This window comes from Centropristis striata, chromosome 22 (assembly GCF_030273125.1).
Source record: "Centropristis striata isolate RG_2023a ecotype Rhode Island chromosome 22, C.striata_1.0, whole genome shotgun sequence".
Classification (NCBI taxonomy): Eukaryota; Metazoa; Chordata; class Actinopteri; order Perciformes; family Serranidae; genus Centropristis; species Centropristis striata.
In genome coordinates, this window is record NC_081538.1 from 21,519,609 (window position 1) to 21,545,542 (window position 25,934).

Genomic DNA, 25,934 nt, shown 5'->3' on the forward strand with positions numbered 1-25,934 from the left:
TTGTTCATTTTAATATCAGGTACAACTAAAGGTACATTTGTTTGGACAAATATAATGATAACAACAAAAATAGCTCATAAGAGTTTAATTTAATAGCTGATATCTAGACATTTTCAATGGTTTTCTTGATAATAACCAAAGTCAATATCAAGAAATCCATGGAAAATGGCTAGATATTAACTCTTAAATTAAACTATTATGAGCCATTTTTGTTTTTATCATTGTATTTGTCCAAACAAATGTACCTTTAGTTGTACCAGGCATTACAATGAACAAGAAATTAAAGAAAACAATGGTTTAATAATTTTTTCCATGACTGTATACTTATATAAAAAATGAACGTAATGTAATTTGTTGTAATGTTATTTGAACACAGTTTTGATTACAAAAAAGTACATATCCACCTGGTTTATGTTTTAAAAAGAGTCTACAGTCATGCTAGCTGCTCTGGCTCATTAGCTAAATGCTAAAGTCAGTTTGATAACATGTTCACAATGCTAATACCAGCATGCTAATGTTGGTAGGTTTGTTTACAGTGTTCACTGTTCACTGTTTTAGTTTAGCATGTTTATATTGTGTCATTCTGTAATTAGCATTAAACACAAATAACCAAACCTGATAAGTTTACTGGTATTTAGTATTTTTAGTATTTAGCATTGTGCTAACGTAACATAAAAAGTTAGCTGGGTTACCATAGCATGTTTACAGAATGGGTCCCAGAGAATTACTCATAGAAATAGAATGAGATCAACACAGTACAGTAAAAATAAAGAGTAGTTTTATAGGGAAGGTAAAAAGTAATTAAAAGTAAAGTGTTCCTCAGCACAACTGCTAAGCTAAAGTGATGCATCTGCTCACAGGTGAAGGCAATGAAGAGATTGGGAACATGATTCAAAACTATATCAAAGAAATCGAGGAGCTCAGGTATGTAGTGACCTCATTTTTTATTGTATTTTATTGTATTTTATTATTTTATTGTCATTTAATCAAGCAGGTCTTTGTAGGAGTTGATTGTAATTTCGCCCCACTCTTAGAGCTAAACTTCTTGAAAGTGAGGCCGTGAGCGAGAATCTCAGGAAGAATTTGTCTCGGGCCTCCACCCGCTCCTCTCTGTACGGCGGCCCCGGCAGCTCCTTCTCCCTCGCCCCTGAGAAGGAGGCCAGCGACGTCATCGAGATGGCCAAGAAGAGTCTGGAGAAACTCAAGAAGAAGGAGAGGAAGAAGAAGAAGAGGTATTGTGTGGATCCAACACACTTTTAATGCTTCACAAAAAAGCAATTGGATTAGTATTTCATCTTGAGAACTTAATTTGAGGTGAAATAGAATGAAACATGTCAGTCTTGATGTCTGTCTCCATTGTTTAGCATGTTTTTTTAAGTGAAATCTGTCTTTGTCCTCTGCATTCCCATAAGCAGTGTTCACCATTGGAACACAGTGTTTGTGAGAGTCTCTGCACTCGCCCAGCTTTTTCTTGCTGTTCTCTCACTCTCTGTCTTTCTCCTATCTTGTAATATTCCCTCACTTGCCCCAACTTCTGCGGCCTGTCTGCCCCCTCTACCTCCTCCTCACCTCCACACCTCACCATCCTCACCCCCATCCTTCCATCCCTGTCTCTCCGAAGACTAAGGCGGTATGAGGAGAATCACCACCCAGAGGTTGAACACGCCAGGTTTGCTACATCTCACCCAGGATCGGGTCAAATCTGAAATCAATTACTATCGGTGCAAGTCATGTGTTTTTGTGCACCACATAATTGAAAGGATTTCAGTTAATTATTGACCTCCATCCAAACCCTCCATCCATTTCCCTTTCTTTCCAAAGTAACTAATCTCTAACTTCTTCTGCACCCACAGGTGATTTACACTGCTAGAAGATTTTTTAACCTCTTCCTCTTAACCCTCTTGTTCTGTCTCTTTTTTTCCTCCTCACGTGGCAAGATATTAATCAGATCTCATCATAAATGAACCCTCTGAGCCCAAAGTAGTTTCAGGGCATTTTTTTTAAATTCCTGTCACATTTTACTCTCTGTGGCCTTGGTTTTTCACTGCAATAATTAAGTTCTGCACCTCTAATGAAAACAGTACAATCATGACTAGAGGTAGGGTCAACCCAAAAATGTCTTTTGTGCATTACAAGGTTGTTATAATGCCAGAAATATTTTTTTATTAAATAGTTATTTCTAAAAAAGAATAGAAATAAAAAAAAATCTATATTTACATTTTTTCATGTGTTACCAATATTGGAAAAAAATAAACCTCTGGTTGCTATACATATTTCTTACATTTTGATGACCTATAGTTTGCCTCTCTTGTCCTCTCCTCTCTGCTCTGTGTAAACAGCCTGCAGTTTAGTCGAAGTTTCACTTAATTTTTGTCTTGTGACTGATGGTTTCAGCCAAACCATTCATGACTTCCCTGTTGCCCTTAGAAGAGCAGAATGTTTTTGGGTTTTTTTTTTTTTACAGGATCTTAGTGTAAACCATTTAATAATGGCAGAATTTTAAATAATAACTGTAGAATATATTGATTTTGAGGAAAAACACTACTTTAAGCTTAGATTTGTTTTTGTTTTTTTTCTGTCAGAAGCGCTTATTACACATGATTCATTGAATGTTTGTTTTTTTTACACTTTCTGGCTATGATAAATTATGTCATATTGCTGATTTAAAAAAAAACCCTGACATTCCGGATGGATTGTGTGGTTCAGAGGGTTAAAATACATTTTTTAAATTATTTATTTTAAAAAACAAAATCAAGTTTTTATGATGATAGTCTGTTTGTAAGAATAACTGTAAATGTGAAATGATCTTTCCCTTTCCCTCTGTATCATCAATGTCACACCCCATGCAATGCAATCACAGTGAAATCATTCATTAACACACTGATTCCACATCTGATCGAGTGTATAATCATATGCATGTTTGCTTCATCCATCCATCCCTGTTGTGGTTTAGATTGCAGTTAATTCCTTATCTGACCGTCAGTATAAGAACTTTAATTGTAGCTAACTAACAGTGTTTTTCTCTTCCAGTGTTATCAAAGAGGAAGTGCCAGACAACGACCACGAGCGAGGCAGCGAGGAGCCTGAGGTCAAGCTTTTAAGATTGCTATTTAAAGATTATGCATCTCCAAGTGTGCCTTTTTTGTTTTCATCATGATTGTGCTAATATGTAAACAGGAGGTCAGCGACCATGAAGAAGGAGAGGATGCAGATGCAGAGGAGGAGGACTTTGACATGGCGGGAGATGAGACGTCTGAAGACTCTGACTCCGAAGAGCTGGAGGAGAAAGGTAAGATTAACAGTATGTTCTTGTCTGAAAGCACAGTAAAACAGAAGAGGCATCTGGTGTAGGGACCAAAAGTCATATCCCGATATATTTAGGCTGAATATCGATATATGATATATATCCTGACATTTTTATCGCAAAGTGAGAACAAATGTTCAGTCAAAGTCAAAGCCAAATATGACATGTCACACGTAGTTTTAATGAAACCGTTTATTTAAGTGAACATAAATACTGTATAACAACAGGAGTACCTTTTTTAAAATCAAAGCTCCATAAAGTGCACATTTAAATAAAACATCTTTTTTTTAAAATAGCCTATAAAATAAAATAGGTCAATCCTTTTCTGAAATAAATATATTTATATGAGTAAAGAATAATGAACATTACATGAGAACTAAATATGACAAACCCTAGTAAGGGAAGCATTACTATATATAAAGAAAGATTTTTTTTTTTAAAAACTATATCGATATATGCGATATAGTCTAATTCCATATTTAAAAATATATCAATATATTTTTTATATCGATATATCGCCCAGCCCTAGTTACTACCTGGGTCTTCAATCTTTTTCTGAAATAAATATATTTATATGAGAGAAGAATAACGAACATTACAAAAGAACTAGATATGACAAACCCTTGTAAGGGCAGCATTTATATATAAAGAAAGAAAGATAATTCCATATCACATTTAAAAATATATCAATATATTTTTGATATCAATATATCGCCCAGCCCTATTCTGGATCTAATGATGTGTTTGTGTGCAGAAAACGTCCAGGCCGACTTGGCCAACATCACCTGTGAGATCGCCATCAAGCAGAAGTTGATAGACGAGCTGGAGAACAGCCAGCGGCGTCTGCACACGCTCAAACAGCAGTACGAGCAGAAGCTGACGATGCTGCACAACAAGATCAGAGACACGCAGCTGGAGAGGGACAAGGTGCTGCATAACATGGGTAAGAGACAAGTACAGGTGCTTCTCAATACATTAGAATATGATGTAAAAGTCAATTTCCAGTAGTTCAAGTCAAATAGCACCAACCAAGTATTGAGTCATATAGATGGACATACTTTTCAGAGGCCAACATTTCCATATTAAACATACTTTTTAAAATCGGTCTTTTGTAATATTAAAAAAAAAATTGAGATACTGAATTTTAGGTCTTCATTAAATGTAAGCCATAATCATTATAATTAGAAGAAATTTAATAAAGACGTGAAATGTTTCATTCTGTGTGTAATGGATCTATATAATATGTTACTTCCACTTTTTGAATTGAATTACTGACATTAATAAACTTCTATGATCTTCTAATTTATTGAGATGCACCTGTAACTGGAACCTAAACACCCGTCTGAAACAGATAATATAAAGGAATCTGTTGGAGTTTAAAGAACAAAACGAATGATAGGTTTCATTGTGTTCTCCAGGTTCAGTGGAGTCGGGTACGGAGGAGAAGGCCAAGAAGATCAAAGTGGAGTACGAGAGGAAGCTGAGCTCCATGAACAAAGAGCTGCAGAAGCTGCAGTCGGCTCAGAAGGAGCACGCCCGCCTGCTGAAGAACCAGTCGCAGTACGAGAAGCAGCTCAAGAAACTCCAGCTGGATGTGAACGAGATGAAGAAGACCAAGGTAAAGGAATAGGTCTTCTTTTTCTACCCTCACACTCGCCTCGTTGCAGTGCTGATTTTCTCCTGCTGTGTTGTATTTGTCCACCAGGTGGTGCTGATGCGCCAGATGAAGGAGCAGCAGGAGAGGAACAGAGCCACAGAGTGCAAGAGGAACAGGGAGATCGCCTCTCTGAAGAAAGATCAGCGCAGGGCTGAGGTGAGATGGATAGAAACATTTTTTTTTCATTTTATTTGCTACAGAAATTACATTTGGGTCTTTTACAGATAAGCAAGTATATAATCTTGGATATATCCACCTAAACCCAAGGTTTTTAGGCACCACTTTTTAAAAAAATGTAATTTTAGGGGTCTTGCTTTCCCAAACTTCACACTACACTACTGTGCATGTAATATTTCAAAAATTCTCTACTGGTTGCATGCAGTGGTGGAAGAAGTATCTAGATTAGTACTTAAGTTCTAATACCACCTGGTTAAATTACTCCACTACAAGTAAAAGTCCTGCATTCATAACTTACTTCAGTAAAAGTACAAAAGTAATGTACTATTAGATTATTTGATTGATGCATTTATGTAAGCAGTGTTTTTATTTTGTAAAGATAGGGCTCGTTTTAAATACTTGATGTACTGTTATGAGGTTTAATTTTTTTTAAATGTCTAATGACTTTAATAAATATTATGATTTATTTATTTATTTATATGGTAGTAGAGGTGTATGTTTTTATATATGTATGTCTACTTTTTTCATTTTACACATTACATTTGTATATTTTTATATGTAGATATGTAGATAAATATATACACATTTGTTTTCTTATTTTCTAATTGTGAAAAAGGGGGGGGGGAGATTATTGATGTAATACAGGTCACAAACAGAATTAGCTGTATGATGAATGTACTGGATTATTAATGTACTGATTCATTTTTGTAAACAGCAAAAAGCGGCATTTATGACTGTATGCAAAACTCTGGGGGGAAAAAAAGAAATTACTTTAAATTCATCATGTTTTTTTATGTTAAATCTTGGCCTGAAAAGTAACTAAAGCTTGCAGCTAATTCTAGTGGAGTAAAAAGTACAATATTTGTAGTAGAAGTATAAAGTTACTCAAGTAAAGTACAAATATGTCAAGTACAGTACTTGAGTAAATGTACTTAGTTACATTCTACCACTAGTTGCATGATTCAGATGATAAATGTCCTATTTGGGCTCATATAGAACTGCTATCTGCACGCTTCTCGTTGCGTTCTGTAAATGTTCTCAATTCACACAAGTTCATAGATTATATCTGCTGATATAGTTGGTTGATTCTTGTCATGACTACTTACTTACTCAAGGTCACAGTTTACTCACCTCTCGCTCTCCCACTATTTATTTCCCAATATTAATTTCTTCTTACAGCACCAACTGAAGCAGATGGAGGCCCAGAAAAGACAACAGGAAATGATTCTTCGCAGGAAGAATGAAGAGGTGAGACACACAGTCACAGAGGAGAGAGTAGAGGTGTGAAGGCCCCACAATATGATTTTATCCCGATACTTGAGTCACGATACGATATTGCGATTTTAAGCATTTTGCGATATGGTGAGTATTGTGATACAATATATTGCGATTAAATTGTTTAACTGAATTTTGTGTCCACAAAATTAAATTCAATCAAGAATTGTTTTGTCAAATAAGAGAAAATTCTCATTTCAGTCTTTTTATTTCTCCACAATGAGAGTCAAACCCACAGACTGACCAACGAAGTATTCAGTCAAACTGAACTGAACTAATATCAAACATGTATCGACGACAACAACTGCAGCATTTTCTCAAACTTTCCTCAACTTTAAGCTTCACTGCTCTCAATTCTTTTGAATGAAACATAAAAAAATTCTCAAATTTGCAGCATTATTTCAACAACTTCCCAACGCGACATCCTGACGCACGTGGTGCCTGTACAATACTTAGATCTTCTAGTTTCATATGATCTCTCCAGTATATTCCTAAAATTCAGCCCAGCTACAAAGTAAAGTAAAAAGAACCGGCGAAAATACAGCTGGAACGCCAAATATCCATATTGGCAGCTATGAATTGATATAATATTGTCACACAAAAATCCCCCCCCCCCTCCAACTCTAGAAGAGAATATGGACAGTATTCAATCATCTATTGATTCACTTTAATATGCAAAATGACTCCTTTTTTGTGGACTGTATCAGGTGACAGCCCTGAGGCGGCAGGTGAGGCCTGTGTCTGGGAAGGTGATCAGGAAGGTGAGCGTACCTGAGCCTCTCCAGGAGCCGTCACATAGAACCATACCAGGAAGGAGCTCTGTAGCGTCCCCAGCCAATGGAGCCAGGTGCAACATCTGAGTGTGTTTATGTTAATCACACAGTTCAGAGTGTGTTTACAGAGATTTAAAAGAGCTGTGTCTTTGTCCTCAGGAGTTCCCCGGTGCGAATGGGAAGTATCTACCTCAACAGGACAGCCAGGGCTAAATGGCAGTCACTGGAGAGACGTGTCACTGACATCATCATGCAGAGGATGACCATCTCTAACATGGAGACGGATATGAACAGACTGCTGAAGGTAACCAATCAGTCGATTGACAGAAAAATAATCACCAACTAGTTTGATGATCAATTTGAATACTTTTTCATGCAAAAAGGGCAGAAATTGATATTTTCAGCCTCTCAATTACCTGCTTTTCTCTGTTTATATCAGATTAAATTGACTATCTTTGGGTTTTGGACTGAAGGAACAGATCATTTAAACACCTTAAACATGTTACATTTCACAGACCAAACAATTAATTGAGAATGTTACCTGCAGATTAATCAAAATAAAGATAATTCTTAGTTGCAGCCCTAAACGCATGACATCATCACATTCAAGATGTAAAAGGAAAAAATAGAAACTGATATTTGCCTGTGAAACCTTTACAAATATGCAGGAAATGTGTTTATATAATGCACATATACAGTGATGGAAAAAAATATTAGACCATTGTTTTCTTCAATTTCTTGTTCATTTTAATGCCTGGTACAACTGTAGGTACATTTGTTTGGACAAATATAATAACAGCAAACATAGCTTAATTTAAGAGCTGATATCTAGACATTTTCCAGTTTTTTCTCGATAACAACCAAAATCATTATCAATAATTTTTTCCATGACTGTATTTCTTTCAGCTAATTGAGTGGTACATTGGGTAGTTGGCTGCTGGCAGGTCTAACTAAAAAAGACGAATTACAGCCAGTGCAGTAAATATTATTGGATTTAAACGAAAGTTTCAAAAACACAAAACTAAAAATTGATGGTTTCAAATGTAGGTTTTATTTTAAATTGCTTGTTGTCCCCGATTCTCACTCTTCTTTTATTCCTTTCCTTCCTGTCTCTTAATTCCCTCACCTTAAATTCGGCTATCAAATTCAGCAACGGGAGGAGCTGACAAGGCGGAGAGAGCGAGTGTCCCGAAAGAGAGAAAAGATGGCGGTGGAGGGCGCGGACGCTGACCGCTCCCTGGCCTCCCTGAACGAGGAGCTGGAGTCTCTGAGCGCCAACATCGACTACATCAACGACAGCATCGCAGACTGCCAGGCCAACATCATGCAGATGGAGGAGGCCAAGGTGAGGAGGCGGGGAAACCCTGCTGACACACATTATTCTTTTTTTTTATTTATTTTTTTATTGGTGAAATGACGTAACAAACAAGGTGACATGAGAGACAAATACACTACACCATGTGGACCACAAGTAGAGACAGTAGACATACAGCGCAAACAACAACAAAGAAAAACGTAAATGATAAACGATTTGCACAGAGGCATCACAGGTGTGTGTGTGCGTGTGTGTGTGCGTGTGTGTATGTGGATGAGGGGCAGATGCTACGACATATATATAAAAATATAATACATGACTCATTTATATGTATCACACAATGAAAATAAATAGGCAAACAAAGCAAGAAGCGCTAACGAGAGAAAACGAATAAATAAAATAACTAATTAAATAAATTAAAAATAATAATAATAATATTAAAAATAATAATAATTATTATATATATACCCACATACATACATACATACATACATAAAAATAAACAACATAATATAATATATAATATAATAACACGGGGAGGATGGGAGACATCACCACATAATATAGTTTGATGCGATATAGAACAACATCTTACATGACAAGATGTGCGAGATCAGACACATAATTGTAATTGACCCAATATAAACCAACGCATCATGACAATGACACACATTATTCTTGTTCTGATGCTTGGAGTTGTAATGCTTTGATAATGAAGGTAAAGTAGGGTAAAGGAAGGATACAGTTGATTACAGCGCACAGAGATGTGTATCACTGCCTCATTACCTCGTATGTGCTTGTACTGGACCGCAGCCCTCAGGCAAACAGATAATAATTGCACAGTTCAGCACCACTGACCACCACTGATGAATAACCATCAGGTGCTTATTTGTATGAATAACAATGGCTCAATAAAACCCGCAACTACTGGCAGTGCAGCCCAATTATTACAGCCAAAAACCCAGGCCAAGCAGCCTAATGATGCACACTGAACAGTAGTTAAATAGAGAAATGTAACTTTTACAAATGTGTTATTTGAACATCATTTGCTCTGCGTGGCTCACATGTTCATATGACACATCCAGGCTGACGAACGCTCACGGTGCTCCAGAAATGTTTTTTTTAGTTGATTAGTTTTTTTATAGTTGATTTTAAAGAATGAGTAATCAAAAGTTACAGTAATGAAAAATGGTGGAAATTGACTGGAGCTTGCTGCCTGATGTAAGCCTGTTGTTTACAGTATTAGCATTATTCCACAAAAAACACTGACAAAACAAAAATACACCTTGTTGCTAAAATGGCATTTCAAAGTAAAAAAAGAAAAGTTGACACGGAATGTAGACTTTTTACCAAGACATGGACTCCCAAGTGTTAAATTAAAGTATTGAAAAAAGAAATAAAAAACATCCAAAATACTTTGCATAAAGTCAATAAATTGCTGGTTTATTGCATAACATACATGCTCCTTATTGTTTTTGTGGTTTGAATGTATGTTGTGTTTAAAATAAATGGAAAAGTGAGATAATGATTGGAGGTTTTACTATTTTTTACTGCTTTATTTGACTTACTCCACATTAACATAGTCTTATCATAGCATGTATTCTTACCATTAAAAGCTTCAAACCATATAATTTACTGCATTTTATAAAGTGATGAAAATAATATTGAGCAGAATTTAGTTTGGTCTAGCCCTCCGCAACCTTTGCAGTTTCTCATTTGGCCCCTTGGGAAAAGTAATTGCCTACCCCTGCCCTAAAGCATACCCTGCTTCATCGTCTATTTTTCTGTAAATAGGACCATCATTTTGCTAAATAAATATCATGATGTATTGAAGAAGACATGAAACTAGACATTGAGACAATAAACTCATTACTACAGAATGTTTACTGAGGTAATAAATCAAGTTAAAAGGCGCCCCCAGCTGGTCGTTTGAGAGAATGCAAGTTTGAGGCAGATTGACTTCCCTTTTAAGTTTTGTTGAATGTGTGTTTTTTTCTGGGCTACAGGAGGAAGGAGACACAGGGGATATTACAGCAGTCATCAGTTCCTGTAATTTATCAGAGGCCCGCTTCCTTCTGGATCATTTCATGACTATGGCCATCAGTAAGGTACTTACCTCCCCCGCTGACTTAATGTTATTTCGTTCTTAATGTCATTAGGGAGTCTTTGTTTGCAGTCACGTACTGACAACAGGTAATGTGTAGTTTCTTTATCACTCGGAAGCAACCTATTTAACCTGATGTACCCCTCACTTTTACTTTTATAAGTTTACCGTGCAACCTAAGGTTGTTAATCCAGCACAGATCAATTAAAATACCATTTTCATATTTCAGAAATAAATGAACTGTACTTGTTTGCATTGTGATTGCTTGTGTATACTGTTAGTTGTAGCAACATTTGTCCGTTCATCTTGGTCTTGCTTTCGTAGCCATGGTTCCTTCATCAGATTGAATCCAATGAGACTTTAAATGGAACACTTGATTCAATTAAGTTTCGATTTGATTAGATGAGATTCGATTAGATTAGATGAAACCTAATTGGTCCAGTGAGGAAATGCATTCAAAGCAGCAGCAAAGAACAGGACAGATGATGAGGTGGAAGTAATTACAAATGGACTACTTAAGGTAAAGATACAGAGGCTTCATTAGATACGCAAACAGTTTGAAATAATTTACTGCTGTGTCTCCGGTGATAACCCGTCGCCTGTGTCATCATGTGTCAGGGTCTGCAGGCGGCTCAGAAGGATTCCCAGCTGAAGGTGATGGAGGGCAGGTTGAAGCAGACGGAGATCAACAGCGCCACCCAGAACCAGCTGCTGTTCCACATGCTGAAGGAGAAAGCGGAGATCAACCCGGAGCTGGACGCTCTGCTGGGCAGCGCTCTGCAAGGTGGGAAGCAACAGCTAATCGATACCGGTCTGAGCATGTCAGTCACAATCATCTTTTTCCTTTCACCACATGGCTGCCCTTTACTTTGAAGGCCTCACTTCTTTGTAGGTGTGCAAAGAGAAGTAATGCTCCAAATACAAAAAAGCAGGCTTTTTAAGTAAAGCGTAGCCCTTTTCTCATCTTTGAGTTTGATTTTGATTTGATTACTGTTTGTTTTCTCTGTTGTGTTGGTGTGAACTCAGAGTTAGGTTACCTGTCACCAGGTGAGTATGAGTTGCATAGCAATGTGACTGTGTTTGAGAGAGTGAGGCACATGTGCACTACAAGATTTCCACAACATTTACGATATATCTTAAAGGCAAATATGGAATTAAACTGAAAGATAAAGAGAAAAAAACATGAACTTTAAGTTTAGAGCCATTTTAAATTTACTTTTAATCTTTGTAAAGTGATTTAATGGCACAATATATGGCTCTTTTTTAAAAAGATTTTCCCTAAAACATCATATCCTTGGCATTTTTTTAATACATAATAAATGATAAACAGGTGCATTTCAATACATAAGAATATGATGGAAAAGTCCATTTCCAGTAGTTCAAGTCAAACAGCCCCAACCAAGTATTGAGTCATATAGATGGACATACTTTTCAGAGGCCAACATTTCCATATTAAACATAATTTTTAAAATTGGTCTTTTGTAATATTCAAATTTTTTTGAGACACTGAATTTTAGGTCTCCATTAAATGTAAGCCATAATCGTTATAATTAGAAGAAATTAAATAAATCAAGGCATGAAATGTTTCATTATGTGTGTTATGGATCTAAATAATGTGTTATTTCCACTTTTTAAATTGAATTACTGACATAAATAAACTTTTCTATGATATTCTAATTTTTTGAGATGCACCTGTATAGTTTATAGGTTTTGTTGTATTTTTTCTAAACTAGATTGAGAACTCTTGTGGCGTGCATCAACCCTCCATTTAAAAACTAACCCAGTTGAAATAACTCTGCCATGTGCATGACATGTTGCGTCAAGTTACCCCTCCTGCTAGCAAGTCCCACTGACTCGGGTAACTAAAACTAAACAGCAGTAAGAACCTACGCTGCAGCAGGACTCAAAGCTACAGTGTACATAGCAGTTTGTGTGTCTGCATCTCTGTGTTTGTATCTTCCTGTCTCTGTCTCATGCTTTCTCCATTCTTCCTTGTAAACAGGACTCCAACACTGTAGCTTCCAGTCGCATCACACTAATGTCACCTGATTGTCCCCCTTTATCTAAAACTAAACCCGGTGACCCCTGACCTCGCTATGACTTTGTTGTGCTGTAATGTTTACCTTTCAGAGTTGACGTTGTCTTTTGCTAGACTTCTTGAAAATACAGTTTGTTAGCAGATATACTGTGTCATTAAGGGAAAACACATACATACTTTGCAAATTAAGCGAGAAACCTTTTTTCTTTTCACAGAGAATGGAGATGACAGCAGTAGTGATGAGTCCACCCCCAGCCCAGCCACAGAGGGCAGGTAAATACACACATCCCACATTCACAAATACACAGCACTTTTTAAACTTAAAATGAAATTTTTATGTGTCATGTTTAACTTTTACCATAAATTCACATGAAAGTGGGAAAGCACAGGTGTAAGTAGTGATGGTCCGCTGACACTTGAAGCTCCGACACATGCGCGGTAGCTCATGAAGCAAACGTCCCGAAGCACTGTGCCGAGGCGTGGTTTGGTCACGTGACTCGTGACGTTCGAAGCAGCAAAGTGCTTTGAACGTCACCGAATCACCAAAACTATTGTGGAAGTGAACCGCTACCTCGCTGATCTCTTTCCCCACCCACCCATGGACCTCTTTACCAATGAACCCCAAAACATTCTTTGCCAAAATCCATAATATAATCTGTATTTGCACCAGCCCCATGTGAAAATGTATGAATGTAGCAGCACTATTTAAATGTTTCATAACACAAAAGTGAAGTCTATATAGGGTAACAGACATGTCAAATAAGAAACATGGTCTTCAATAGTTAATGTCTTTATTATTACTGGCAATATTTTTTTGTTTTAAAGCTTATTTTTTGGCATTTTTCACGCCTTATTGAAAGTAATAGATAGAAAGGGGGAGACCAAGGGGAGGACATGCGGCAAAAGGATCTCAGGCCGGATTCAAACCCGGGTCCGCCGCTGCAAGGACTCAGCCTTAATGGTGCGCGCTCTACCAGTGTGAGCCACCGGGACGCCCCGTTACTAGCAATATTGTTGTTGTATCCACTCGAAACATACAGTCAAGTAGTGTAGTTGAAAATAAATCCATGAACCAATCAATGACACGTCTCGATTGCACTTCATTTTATTGACCACTAGATTTCCTACTGGAGCACAGTGTGTCATTGAAGCTTCGAGTAATGAACCATGTTTTGTATAAAGTGTCGAAGCTTCAACAAAGCCTCGATCAGCCATCACTAGGTGTAAGTTACAGCATTAATTACAGCTGCACTCCATTCATGCATGCCACTTCCAGTGTATTGCATGCTGACTCACTGGCCTGGCTTACTGGGACACAAGCCCATTACTGTTATTGATTATACCTGTGCTTTTCCTGCTATGCCAAGTCAAAGTGTGTGCTGTGGACTTTAAAGATCGACTTCTGTCTCACACAGCTTCAGTGCACAGGTGTTCTTAATTCTGTCTAATTAGTCCTCTGCTCAGTCCTGTGGAGAGGTCCAATCAGGCTGCAACTGAAAACACCTGTCTCACTGCTGTGAGAATCTTAACAAGACCCTCAATAAAGGAGATCAAATGTAATGTAGAATCATTGTGTTTGGCTACACTTGGCTTTTGGGTATTCATTATTCCAATAAGGGACCTCACAAAGGTAGAGGTACAAGGGTGTGTGTGTGTGAATCCATCTATCTTTGTGTATTTTTGTAGCAGGTTCAGAATGTGGCTTGGCATTGTCTTGCTGAAATAACATCCTGAAAAAATGGATGGCAGCACATGTTCAATACCTGTATGAACCTTTGACCACCAATGGTACATTTACAGATATGCAAGTTACCCATGATGTCATGGCCACTAACACACCCTCATACCAACTTTTGCATTGGTAATAGGTTAGGTGTAGGAAAAGATCATGGTTTGGATTTTTAAAAATGTGTGTTATGTCGTGTAGCCTATGAGACTGCAGTTAGACCCTTCCTCATATAGCAACAAGAACTGCCTCTCTGTCATTGTTGTACACATGATAACATTAAGAACTAGATTTATGACCAAATGGTTGCAACAGCCTCAGCTGTACGTTGTATTTAGTGCTCATAGAAAATGCAACATGCTAAACATGTAGTGGGTGTAACTGATTGAAAATCCTTCACTTTGTTTCAGCTCGTTGGCATCTGATCTAATGAAGTTATGTGGGGAATCCAGACCGAGAAGCAAGGTACTGTACTGTGATTCTGTGAAAAAGTTTCCTAGTGGACATACATGTGCATCTCAATAATTTAGAATATCATGGAATATCCATTTCCAGTAGTTCAAATCAAATAACCCCAAACAAGTATGGAGTCATATAGATGGACATACTTTTCAGGGGCCAACATTTCCATATTAAACATACTTTTTAAAATTGGTCTTTTGTAATATTACTTTTTTTTTGAGACAATCATAATAAGAAGAAATTAAATAAATTACCACATGAAATGTTTCATTCTGTGTGTAATGGATCTATATAATGTGTTACTTCCACTTTTTGAATTGAATTACTGACATAAATACATTATCTTTGATATTCTAATTTATTGATATGCACCTGTATGTTCAATATGTTGTGGCAATAGTACAGGTCAAATAAGTACAACTTTGTCAATTTCACTGTAGTTATTTATAGGGCTTGAAATAGTTACTATTAGGGCTGGGCGATATGGACCAAAAGTCAATTCCCGATATATTTAGGCTAAATATCAATATACGATATATATCCCCATATTTTCTTATCGCAAAGTGTGAGCAAATGTAGTAGTCACAAATAGTTTTATTGAAACCGTTTAGCTAAGTGAACATAAATACTGTATAACAACTGGAGTACCTTTTTTTTAAATCAAAGCTCAATAAAGTGCACATTTAAATAAAAAATAAATCTTTAATAAAAATAGCCTATGAAATAAAATAGGCCAATCCTTTTCTGAAATAAATATATTTATATGAGAAAAGAATAACGAACATTACATGAGAACTAAATATGACAAACCCTAGTAAGGGTAGCATTACTATATATAAAAGATTTTTTTTTTAAACTATATCGATATATGCGATATAGTCTAATTCCATATTTAAAAACATATCAATATATTTTTTATATCGATATATCGCCCAGCCCTAGTTACTATCTGGGCCTTTGACTTGTGAGTCAGATGAATACTGAGCCAAACTATTCTGCTCCCTCAGGCTCGCAGGAGGACCACCACCCAGATGGAGCTGCTATATGCCGGCAGTGGGGATCCGTCCTGTGAATCCCCCACAGGAGACTTCTCTGCCCCTCTGCTGCCTCTGCTCTCAGAGCGCCTGGAAGCGTCTGCAGACATGCAGGGTCACGCTCTCGGTCAAACCCCTGACCGCGATCAAACTGTTTCCCCATCTGCACTGTCTGCCCGGCCAGCTGGCATGTAAGTGTTGGGTGCAACATTTCTCAGTGTTAGACTGATATCACAAGATATTTCTCTTTGTCTGAAATATTTATTTTAGTGGGGGAATCCTTATCCCAAGTTCATCATTTAGTACTGTATAAAATATTAAAATTTTTCATAAGGAGGGCTGTGATCAGTGAGATTTAATCCACACTTCCACTCTGCTGAAGTGGTATTTATTACCGTACCAAAGTAGAAAACGACTCGTGTTAATTTTTGTGTCTCCAGTTCTGGATCCAGGTCACCTACAGGGACTGAGAGAAGGCTACTGGAGCGCTCGCCTCTCAGCCGAAGGAAGACGCAAGAGAAAGGAGTCACGGCCATCCCAGTACCCACACACACACCTCCCGTTAGCACAGCAGAGGCGAAAACTAAAGGCACTGACTTCAAGTCAATGTAAGTGAGAAGTGCCATCAACTGTGATGCTTTACGCGTTTGTCTTTAAACTGGAAATGTTTGAGACGGTCAAAGATTATAATATGATTTTGAAATGTGCATGTTACATTTTACTCCATGTTACGTTGTTTTCTCATTCAGGTCGGATGAGTCACCTGTATTTGAAGGCCACAGGTAATGTTCATCTTATAAGGTTTTCCTAAAAACATTTTAACCCTCTGAACCCCATCGTTCTTTTGCAAGTTGAATTACTTTTTAATTTTTACTTTTATAATTTTTTTGTTGTTGAAAGATTATTCTTCTACATTTCTGTTATTGTATAGAAATCCCAAAAAGCAACCAAAGCCAATATTTAATTGATCCAATAGGTATTATCTGTTTATCCATGAACTGATATTTTTCTTCTGGGCCATGAGACTTAATTGTTGTTAAAAAAGCTAATATCAATTAACTATTACAGTTAAATATAGAGCCCACAGATATAAACTATACGACTCAAATTAAAATATAGTTGTACCTTCTAAATTTAAGTAACATAACTGTGGTTTGGCATGTAGTGTCACGTTTAAAAAAACACATGCTCTGAATGTTATACGTATAAACTATTGAAATCAGTTTGAGTTTTGCAGTAAGCAAATCTGCAAGAAAGTGTGCAGTGGTTTCTGTCAAGCTTCCATCCAACGCTCCATAGTTAGGCCAAATTTTAATTAGGAAAAAACTGATATGGTTATTTTCAAAGGGGTCCCCTCACCTCTGACTTCAAGAAATATCTGAATGAAAATGGGTTCTATAGGTACGAATCTTTCCTTCTCGAGACATGCCCACTTTATGCTACGAGCCTGTTAGCATATGCTTATTAGCACTGAACACAAAGTACAACTGAAGAAACCATTTTGAGCGTTATTTGATGAAAATGTTTTCACTATGCTAGTATTTGCAAAATATTAGATTGCACATATGCGAAGGAACAATACAGCAATATGCAATACGCAACACAGATCGAATGCCAAGTAATACAAGGGCTGAATCCCAGATACTTTTTGTTATTAAATACAGCTTGTATACTATGCTAAGGGAAGCCATGTGTCATAATTAATTCAAAAGTATTTTCATTGCATCTAAGTGGTTTAGCAAACATTAGTCTTTGTTTTATACCATTCTGTGACATGCCAAAAAATGTTTTAATCTGAATTAAATAAGACACGAAGAATTAAGTGATTTGATATTTGATTTTGATAAAATGGCACTATTTAATGGTTGGATTTTGTTCTTTTTCCTAAGGGAAGTGTTTATCACACATGATTCATTAAAAGACCATTGGAAATTTCTGGACTTACAGTTTTTGTCTATAATAAATCGTGTGATTCTTTTTTTATTAAGAAAAATATACCAGCAGGTAGTATGGTTTAGAGGGTTTCACAGAAAGCCACCGGCCTCTTCCTGTCAAATAGAAACTATAAGCTTCTATTATGTAATGTGTGTTGCAGAGGTGTGATCAACCCAGTGACGACCCCAAAGAACAGCCGTGGGGCCAAACTTCAGTGTGTCTACGTGGCAGAGGGACACACCAAACCTGTCCTCTGCGTGGACGCCACAGATGATCTGCTCTTCACAGGATCCAAAGGTACAAGACCAAATCGTGTGCATCTCAGAAAAAATATTGCTTCCCCCCCGTCTATTCTCTAACATGTGCTTCGTGGACATGTTTTCAGACCGTACCTGTAAAGTGTGGAACTTAGTGACGGGTCAGGAGATAATGTCTCTGGCAGATCATCCCAGCAGTGTCGTCTCAGTCAGGTACTAATATACAGTTGTATAATAGTAGTATTTAGCAGTAGTGCATGGGGTGCTTTTGATAAATAATTTGGTGTTTTTTTCAGGTATACTTCTAGTCTCGTCTTCACTGTTTCCACTGCCTACATCAAAGTGTGGGACATACGAGACTCCGCCAAGTGTATCCGAACTCTCACGTAAGCATGACACTTCTTCAGCCAATGTCTTTGAAGCTTATCATATTATAATGGACTATGAAGGATTTATTTTGCATTTTCCTGGATGTCAGGTCATCAGGCCAGGTTGGGTCAGGAGACATCTGTTCATCTGTCAGGAGTTTGTCCATCCCACCAGGAGAGAGTCAAATCAACCAGATTGCTCTCAACCCTTCCGGCTCTTTCCTTTATGCTGCTGCTGGCAATGCTGTGCGCATGTGGGACCTCCGCAAGTAAGTCCAAACACAGATTAGAGTTTTAGTTGTCCAAAGCAATTAAAAATCAGGCAGAGAGAAGATAATTCATCCCCTTTTCCTTTCCTTTTCTTTTTCTAGATTTGTGTCCACGGGGAAGCTGACTGGCCATTTGGGACCTGTCATATGTCTCACTGTTGACAAATTAGGTAACGGCCAGGATGTTGTCCTCACTGGCTCCAAAGACCATCATATTAAAGTAAGAGACACATAACTGTACATGCATTCCCATTTTTCTGTCTGTATCATAGACTGTATGAATAATGAATGTAGTGACGTCACCCATTGTTTTTTTTGGCCCATTTGAGGCATCGAGTTCAGTGTTACACTCATCAACATTTTGCGTCACCATCTTGTTTCCGATACCGCGAGCAGACCATATTTGGACTGTGGAGGAGCGAGAGGAATCTGACGACACTGACTACACGCCTCTCTACACCTCAACCTGACTGAGCAAAGCCACTGCTAATTCATGTTAGCATTAACTGGAGCATTAACTGGCTAGCAGAAAACAAAAACAAAATTTTCGTTACTTACCTCAGAAAAATGAACAGAAAAATGAACATCTATATATACGTATACATAACGTTATTGACACGTTGCCGTGGATACACATTGTTCTGCTTCTCCTCTGACAACAGCTCGCCTTGTTAGCCACCTGTCAATCAAAGGTAACAACGCCCCAAATCATACGATTCTTTATCTTCTATTTTCTTCTAAATGGGGCCATTATTTGAACTAGTAACATCAAAATGTCTTAAAGAAGATTTTTTTTACGACTGAGACCATAGTGTTGTCCTAAAGAAATTCTGAGGTAATAAATCAAGTGAGAAGTTTTCTCATTTTGGATTTAAATGAATGGACCGAAATGCTTTTGCAGCCGCCATCTTGGAATTTTCAGTAGAATGCAGCTTTAGGCACTTCCTGGTTGCCACCTGGTGTGTATGCAGTAAACTATGCAATAATCAGATGCATCGTGGGTATGTGTGTTTGTTTTTCCAGATGTTTGAGGTGGCAGAAGGAGCTCAGGGTAGCATCAGCTCCAGCCAAACGTTTGAGCCCGCTCATCAGGATGGCGTGGAGTCTCTGGTTGTGCATGGAGATGTCTGCTACAGCGGCTCCAGAGACTTCTACATCAAGAAGTGGGACTTGGGTAGTAAACAGCTGCTACAGGTACACTGAAGGCTTACATTTCTAATTATCCGAACTGAAAAGAGTTTTAAACAAAAGTTAAAACCCATGATCTGAGATCCAAAATAAACTCTTAACAAACTAACTGACTGTGGTTTCCTCTAGCAGTCTGTCAGTGCCCAGGCAGACTGGGTTAGCGCTCTGGGCGTGGTGCCAGGCTCCCCAGTGCTCCTCAGCGGATGTCGAGGAGGGCTGCTGCGCCTTTGGCACACCGACTCATTAGCTCCCCTTGGCGAAGTCCGGGGACACGACAGTCCCATCAACGGCCTGGCCACCAACAGCAGCCAACTGTTCACTGCCTCCGAGTGAGTCACAAAACTTGCCCATTTAATTTGTGATGCTTTTTCTCATTACTGTCAAGTGTGCAGTGATACAACTCTATAAAAGATACAAAATTTTGAAAAGGAAGCATGATTTTTGCAGCCAATATTGCTGGAAATACTTAAAAATACATTTTCAAGGTTTGAAATGGCTTGAAATGTAGGTTATACAGGATGCCAAGTCTACTTACAAACAGGTGTAACATGAAACTTTGTTGTGCTTTCCTTTTATTTGTTACCTTTTCTGCTTTTGATGAAGCATCATTTTGGTTGTTTGAAGCACAATAACATCTCATTTAATGTGATAAAAACATAAAAAACAGTATACTGCATGTAATGTACATACATATTTATTTTTTTTGCTGTATAGTGCTGGAAAAACTTGAAAGTGGACCTGAAAATACTGGAAAAGTGCTTGAATTTGGCAAAAGGTGTAGGACACCTGTGACTATTTTGACTTGTTTTTCTTGCAGTGACCGCACAGTGAAGATTTGGGAAGCCAAAGGATCTCTGGAGGAAGGAGTCCACTGACACCTGCTTCCTCATCATCACAGAACTGACCTGAAATCAAGTATTGTTTACTGGCCTAATTTTTGATTTTCCAATCAAAATGAATCATTTGTGAAGAAACCAAATCGCCTGTTTGCTTCAACATTCCTCTCCTCAGTTCAGACAACATGGATACCTTCTATGCATATAGTGAACTTTGCCAGAGCTACAGAGGGAATAAGCTAGCGTTTCACCAAAAAAACAAGTTTTCGTGAAATGCTTTGCTCCCTTGCACCAATGGTTGATTGCTGAAAGAGTCTGTCCAAAGACGGGATATGGAGATCTCCTTCTTACCAGCAACAACTGTGGGTCTATCCTGTGTGTCCACATGATGCGTGATGTGTTGTGTCATTGCTTTTGGGTATATGTGTGAGTGTGTTTTCCTTTAGTAAGGACCAAATAACTACTGAAACTACGTATGAATCTTATTATTCAGCTGTTACTGCCAAACACTTGAGTCAAACATGGGAGGCCTCTAAATAAATCGTACTTCGACAAGGTCCTTACACATTTTCAAGTTCACATTTATGTGTTTTTCCCCCAATGTTTTAGTCAGTATTAAGTCAGTGTTAATTCATTAACTGCTGACCGATATTATGTCTCTATAAAAATCATGGCTGAGCAATAATGTCCTCCAAACTGCCTTACAAAAGCATACAGCAGTAACTACAGTAACCATGAAGTTGGGAAAAAATAGCTGGAAGTTTGAAGGTTACGAAAAAAGAAATACATGCAGTAACAAACACAAAGTTTCCTTTAGCTTTGTCAATTTGCACTAATCTGCGATTTATTACATTTAATTACATAATTAAAAGGTAGCTTAACCTCCTTAAACCACGTAGCCTAAATGTGTCTAGTTTCAGAGGCTGAGACAGCAGTTACTGCTACTTTGCAAAGCTAGGCTAGTTAGCTTTTAGCCAGACTAGTTTTACGGCAGTTTCTGCTAACTGCTAAGCTTGACCAGTTAGCTTTTAACCAGAGTTTAACTGGCGTTCCTTTTCTCTCTATTATGGTCTGATTTCAATACTGCCTCATTTATGTGGCATAACAAACTCAAGATTTTAGAGTTTTAAAAAAGCTACTGCAGCAAACACAGGAAAAAGTAGGTAAATTAGCTTTCACCAGCTAGCTTTCATTAGCTAGTCTTAACTAGCTAGCATGTAGTCAGTTTGGTTTTTACCTCTGTCAAATTTGATACGTTTTTTGTAAGTTTTATGGTATAATGATTTTGTAGCTGGTAAAACAGATGTCAAAAAGATCAGATGTTGGTCTTAACTCAATTATGACTGATGTAGTTACTGCATTTTGGCCTTGTAGGGCAGCATAGTTGTCCAAGCTTTTCAAGAAACGGTTACCCTTCTGTTAAACCTTGCTCTACCCAGGCAGAGTAGCTGTTATATTAAATTAATAATCCAGGGGTTTCAATGTTTCCCAAACTGGCAACCACTTTAATATTTTAGTTCTGCAGCTGGGTATCTTGTTTCAGTATTCTCTGGGTGATACAGAGACAGTTTCCTTGAAGCATTTGTAGCCTTAAGTAGTGTTATAGTTTCCTCTGCTGAAGAGTGTTACTTTCCTGTCAGTACGCTCCCCTCTAGCAAGGAAACTTTTCACACTTTGAAGATTTTCGATTCTTCAAATTAGGTTCCCTACTGAGTATTTCCTTTCTCTAGACTTTAGTAGCCATGCAACAGATTTTAAGCTGAAGGAGAGCACATCTACGTTCCCAGAGTCCTATGTTCCCAAGATCCTAGTCCCCCAGTGTCTGATGTTCTCAGGATCCTATGTACCCAGGGTCCTGTGGTCCCAGGGTCCTAAATTCCCGAGGTCCTATGTACCCAGGTTTCAATATTCCACAGTTCTATATTTTTTTAGTTTGATATGCTGTTAATACACATTATACCTCCTGTTTGTTTGGGTAAAATTTAAAGTATTGCATTAATAGTATGCAGTTAAACCTAACCTCTTTTCAAATCTTATCCTTTTTGTAAAAGCCAACCTCACCCTAAACGTTTTAACAATTATTTTTGTCCCTTTTTCATATTTTTTTTCTTCGTTGGAGTTGTTCAGCAAACAAAATGTATCTGAATGATCTGGATTGAGACTCTTGCCAGTGCAATTTTATGACTCTGAGTCATGATTATAGTCTGCTAACCTAATCCTAACCCTAGCCCATGTCATATTAAGCAAGTGCTCCCCATTATGTGCTATATAGAGCTGGGGGGAAAAGGATTCTGCACACATGTACACTTGGGGACCATAGACCTGGAGATAACTCCAATTAATGTCAGTGCTTTTAGAAGTCTTATAGAAATGTAATGAGATGATCCTTTACTGAGAAGCTGTTTCTAAACTGCTGGAATCAAGCACCTTGTAATTCCTATGTCATACGATATGACGTGTTTTGTGAAAGCATCTGATCCTCAAAGACTTGTGTATGATTGTGTTTTTCAGTCCAAATGATGTGATAAGTTCTCATTCCGTTCTCCGTGTATGTACTGTTCCCCCCTGCTGTCTTAGTGTCTGTAACACATGCTACACTTAACCATATCAAACATTATCCAATCTTTAAAATGTGAGTCTAAAATGCTATTTATTTATTGTTTTATTCATTTTAGATTTTCTTGTTATGTCTTCCTTATCAATCAGTGGTTTTGAACTAATTTCACTCGAATGCCTCTGATATCTGGACTGCACAGAAAAAATGGGACGGATTTCTGCATAAGCAGAGGTTTATTATCAGTGCCTGTAATAATCCTAAACTGTAGGTAGCGACTGTAGAATCAATACATGATAAATGTGGACTATCCCTTGTTAAAAATGTCAGGAATATCCTTCAAATGTATTGTAAAACACTTGAAACTCTGGATTGGATATTCGAGGCAGACATTTTTAGGAATTCTAAACTCAATTAGACTAAAATAATTGCACTGAAAATTATTTTTTTGTTTTGTTTTTGCAACTTTAAATCAGTTCCACCATTGTCTCATACCATAGTTTAATACACAGGAGTGAAACAGAAACTGGTTTTCTGTCCCATTGACTTGCACTTGAATTGCTAATTAACTGATCCTAAAAAAACAAAAGAAAAAATATGAGCTGTAAGTATTCCTAATTCTTAATGAATCAAATAGGGTGCTCATCATCTTAATCATCTTTCTAATAGTATCTTATTTTGAAATTTGACTGTAAATCTACTCTTCTGTAAATATGATTGTTGTTCTTCCTGCTGATCCTCGTGTGCACAATTTCAAGTGATTGAAATATCCTGTGCAGTGTGAAAATAAATTTTAAAATTAAAAAAATGTTTTGCAAGTGTTACGTTTTTTATTTCGATTTTTTCATATTCTTTAACCGTGTAGTAATATGTTACGACCACTTGGTGGTAGTACTGTGATAATGTGGTTAATTGTGCCACCTCCTGTGTTTGTGAGCTTTGTGGTGTCTTGGCAAATATGTAAATGACATTCTGATCATATGAGATGGAAAACGAAAACAGCTGCAGGCAGTCAATTTTTCATTCTTTAATTTGTATAATGTTGTTTGGAACTCAGTGGTTACCTCCAAGTGTCCCCCAAATACTTGTTTAGTAAAGAGGGCAATATGAGAGAACTGTCACTCATGTCACGGGAAAAATCATAAGACAGCTTCAATGAAGATAAATTTCACTAAATTAACTTTTTGGCCTCACTAAAATCCCATTTATGAGCAGCTTGTTTCATTCCTCCTTTAATTATAACTTGAGGCATTTACATTGTATGCTGTGAATCACTCCAGAACAATAGACCAGAGAAAGACTGATATGAAAAAAGGGTAAGAAAATCCCCCTGAAGACACAAATTAATGTGAACAGTGATGGAAGGATCAATATTTAATGTTCAGCTGTACTGAGAGTAGCAGAGTGTTAATTGGCCTCGCAGGAGCAGAGCATTGACTTGTGGCTGACTCACACTGCCTATGTGTGCTGTGTTGAACTTTTACTCCATTCTATTGTACGTTATACTTTTCTCATGAGGGCTTTCAGATGGCATAACCCACCCACACGATGCATCGCTCAACAGGATAAACTCAATTTATTTCCTTTGTCTGCTGTTTTTGACAAAATTGGATTTTTGCACTTTTTAAAAAAAGACATTTGAGATAATAGACTGCTTAAAAAAATGTACAGTTGCCAAGAAGGAAAATCACCATGTAGAGACTGCATCCTATCCTGCATCTAACTGTTCTCCAACTGTCTTCATTATTCTCAAATTATCACAAAACACATATTGATGTTGACTTATTTTCACTACTGTCGCCAAAAAATATCTGATGTTACTATGTCACAAAACCCATAGATTAAAGCATTTCCCCAGTAACAGAACTTTGTCACAAAGTTTAAAGTATTTTTAAACTTTGTAAGCTAAATACGAAGCTACAGCTAGCAGCCAGTTAGCTAAGCATAGCACAATGTCTGGAAGTTCACCAATCGACATGTTGAAGCTCCATGGCTAATCTGGAATATCAAAAATATGAATGAAAACAAGTTCTTGTTTATGTATACATTTTTTAGAAAATTAAACTGTGGGTTAGCTTAAATTTACAGCACAGCACCAGAATTTTTTGCAGGATCACAAGATTTGATGCCTTGGTCCAAACCACCATTGGTACACTAATCAGTGTGCTGTGAAGCTCTACAGGAAGCTACAGTATGGTTTAGGTGTGTGTGACGACACAGAGAGGCAACTATTTCTTCAATGGCTGCATCAGTTTTATCAGAAGTAGAGAGTATTTCCTTGTTGACAGAAGAGCACTGAAATCTTTTCTGAATCGGGAAAGATGTCTTCACCCTTCTCCTGACTGGCTTTGGCAAGAGTTTGATTTACCAACTGGCTAAGTGACAGTCATATCATATGACTCATATGATTCTTCAAAGTTTGCCTGTGGTAGAGGGTGACAGATCACCTGCAAAATATTTCTAGAAAGTGCCTGCCCTTTTCCAAAGAGCTTCCAATGACAGTTTCTCAGATGGTTCAGTGTAATAAAACATCTGGCAGTCAGGTTAAGCCTCCCAGGCTGTAGCTTTATAGTTAATAGACTAACACGAAAGAGGTATAAATCTTCTCATTTACCAGAAACTTTACTCACTTTTTGTGACAGAGGATCACCTGACAGGATGT

General features: G+C 37.5%; 1 protein-coding gene across 2 annotated transcripts in view; it reads left to right on the top strand.

Moving 5' to 3' along the window:
* LOC131960502 (kinesin-like protein KIF21A) overlaps positions 1–20,863 on the top strand; it is a 51,806-nt gene extending 30,943 nt beyond the window's left edge. Inside the window, exons 10-36 of one of the 2 annotated variants that reach the window (XM_059325735.1) lie at positions 861–924; positions 1,035–1,232; positions 1,622–1,669; positions 3,031–3,088; positions 3,178–3,289; positions 4,059–4,247; positions 4,723–4,922; positions 5,010–5,117; positions 6,318–6,386; positions 7,121–7,260; positions 7,346–7,490; positions 8,337–8,531; positions 10,508–10,609; positions 11,224–11,389; positions 12,859–12,916; positions 14,780–14,834; positions 15,839–16,056; positions 16,306–16,473; positions 16,615–16,647; positions 17,961–18,097; positions 18,186–18,270; positions 18,354–18,443; positions 18,536–18,694; positions 18,797–18,914; positions 19,718–19,888; positions 20,012–20,211; positions 20,700–20,863. In XM_059325735.1, the coding sequence (XP_059181718.1) occupies positions 861–924; positions 1,035–1,232; positions 1,622–1,669; positions 3,031–3,088; positions 3,178–3,289; positions 4,059–4,247; positions 4,723–4,922; positions 5,010–5,117; positions 6,318–6,386; positions 7,121–7,260; positions 7,346–7,490; positions 8,337–8,531; positions 10,508–10,609; positions 11,224–11,389; positions 12,859–12,916; positions 14,780–14,834; positions 15,839–16,056; positions 16,306–16,473; positions 16,615–16,647; positions 17,961–18,097; positions 18,186–18,270; positions 18,354–18,443; positions 18,536–18,694; positions 18,797–18,914; positions 19,718–19,888; positions 20,012–20,211; positions 20,700–20,757 (3,344 nt within the window). In that variant the 3' untranslated portion in view covers positions 20,758–20,863. The remainder of the gene's footprint in view (positions 1–860; positions 925–1,034; positions 1,233–1,621; positions 1,670–3,030; positions 3,089–3,177; positions 3,290–4,058; positions 4,248–4,722; positions 4,923–5,009; positions 5,118–6,317; positions 6,387–7,120; positions 7,261–7,345; positions 7,491–8,336; positions 8,532–10,507; positions 10,610–11,223; positions 11,390–12,858; positions 12,917–14,779; positions 14,835–15,838; positions 16,057–16,305; positions 16,474–16,614; positions 16,648–17,960; positions 18,098–18,185; positions 18,271–18,353; positions 18,444–18,535; positions 18,695–18,796; positions 18,915–19,717; positions 19,889–20,011; positions 20,212–20,699) is intronic. The other variant, XM_059325736.1, reaches the window with a different exon arrangement.
* The last annotated feature ends 5,071 nt before the right edge of the window (positions 20,864–25,934 follow it).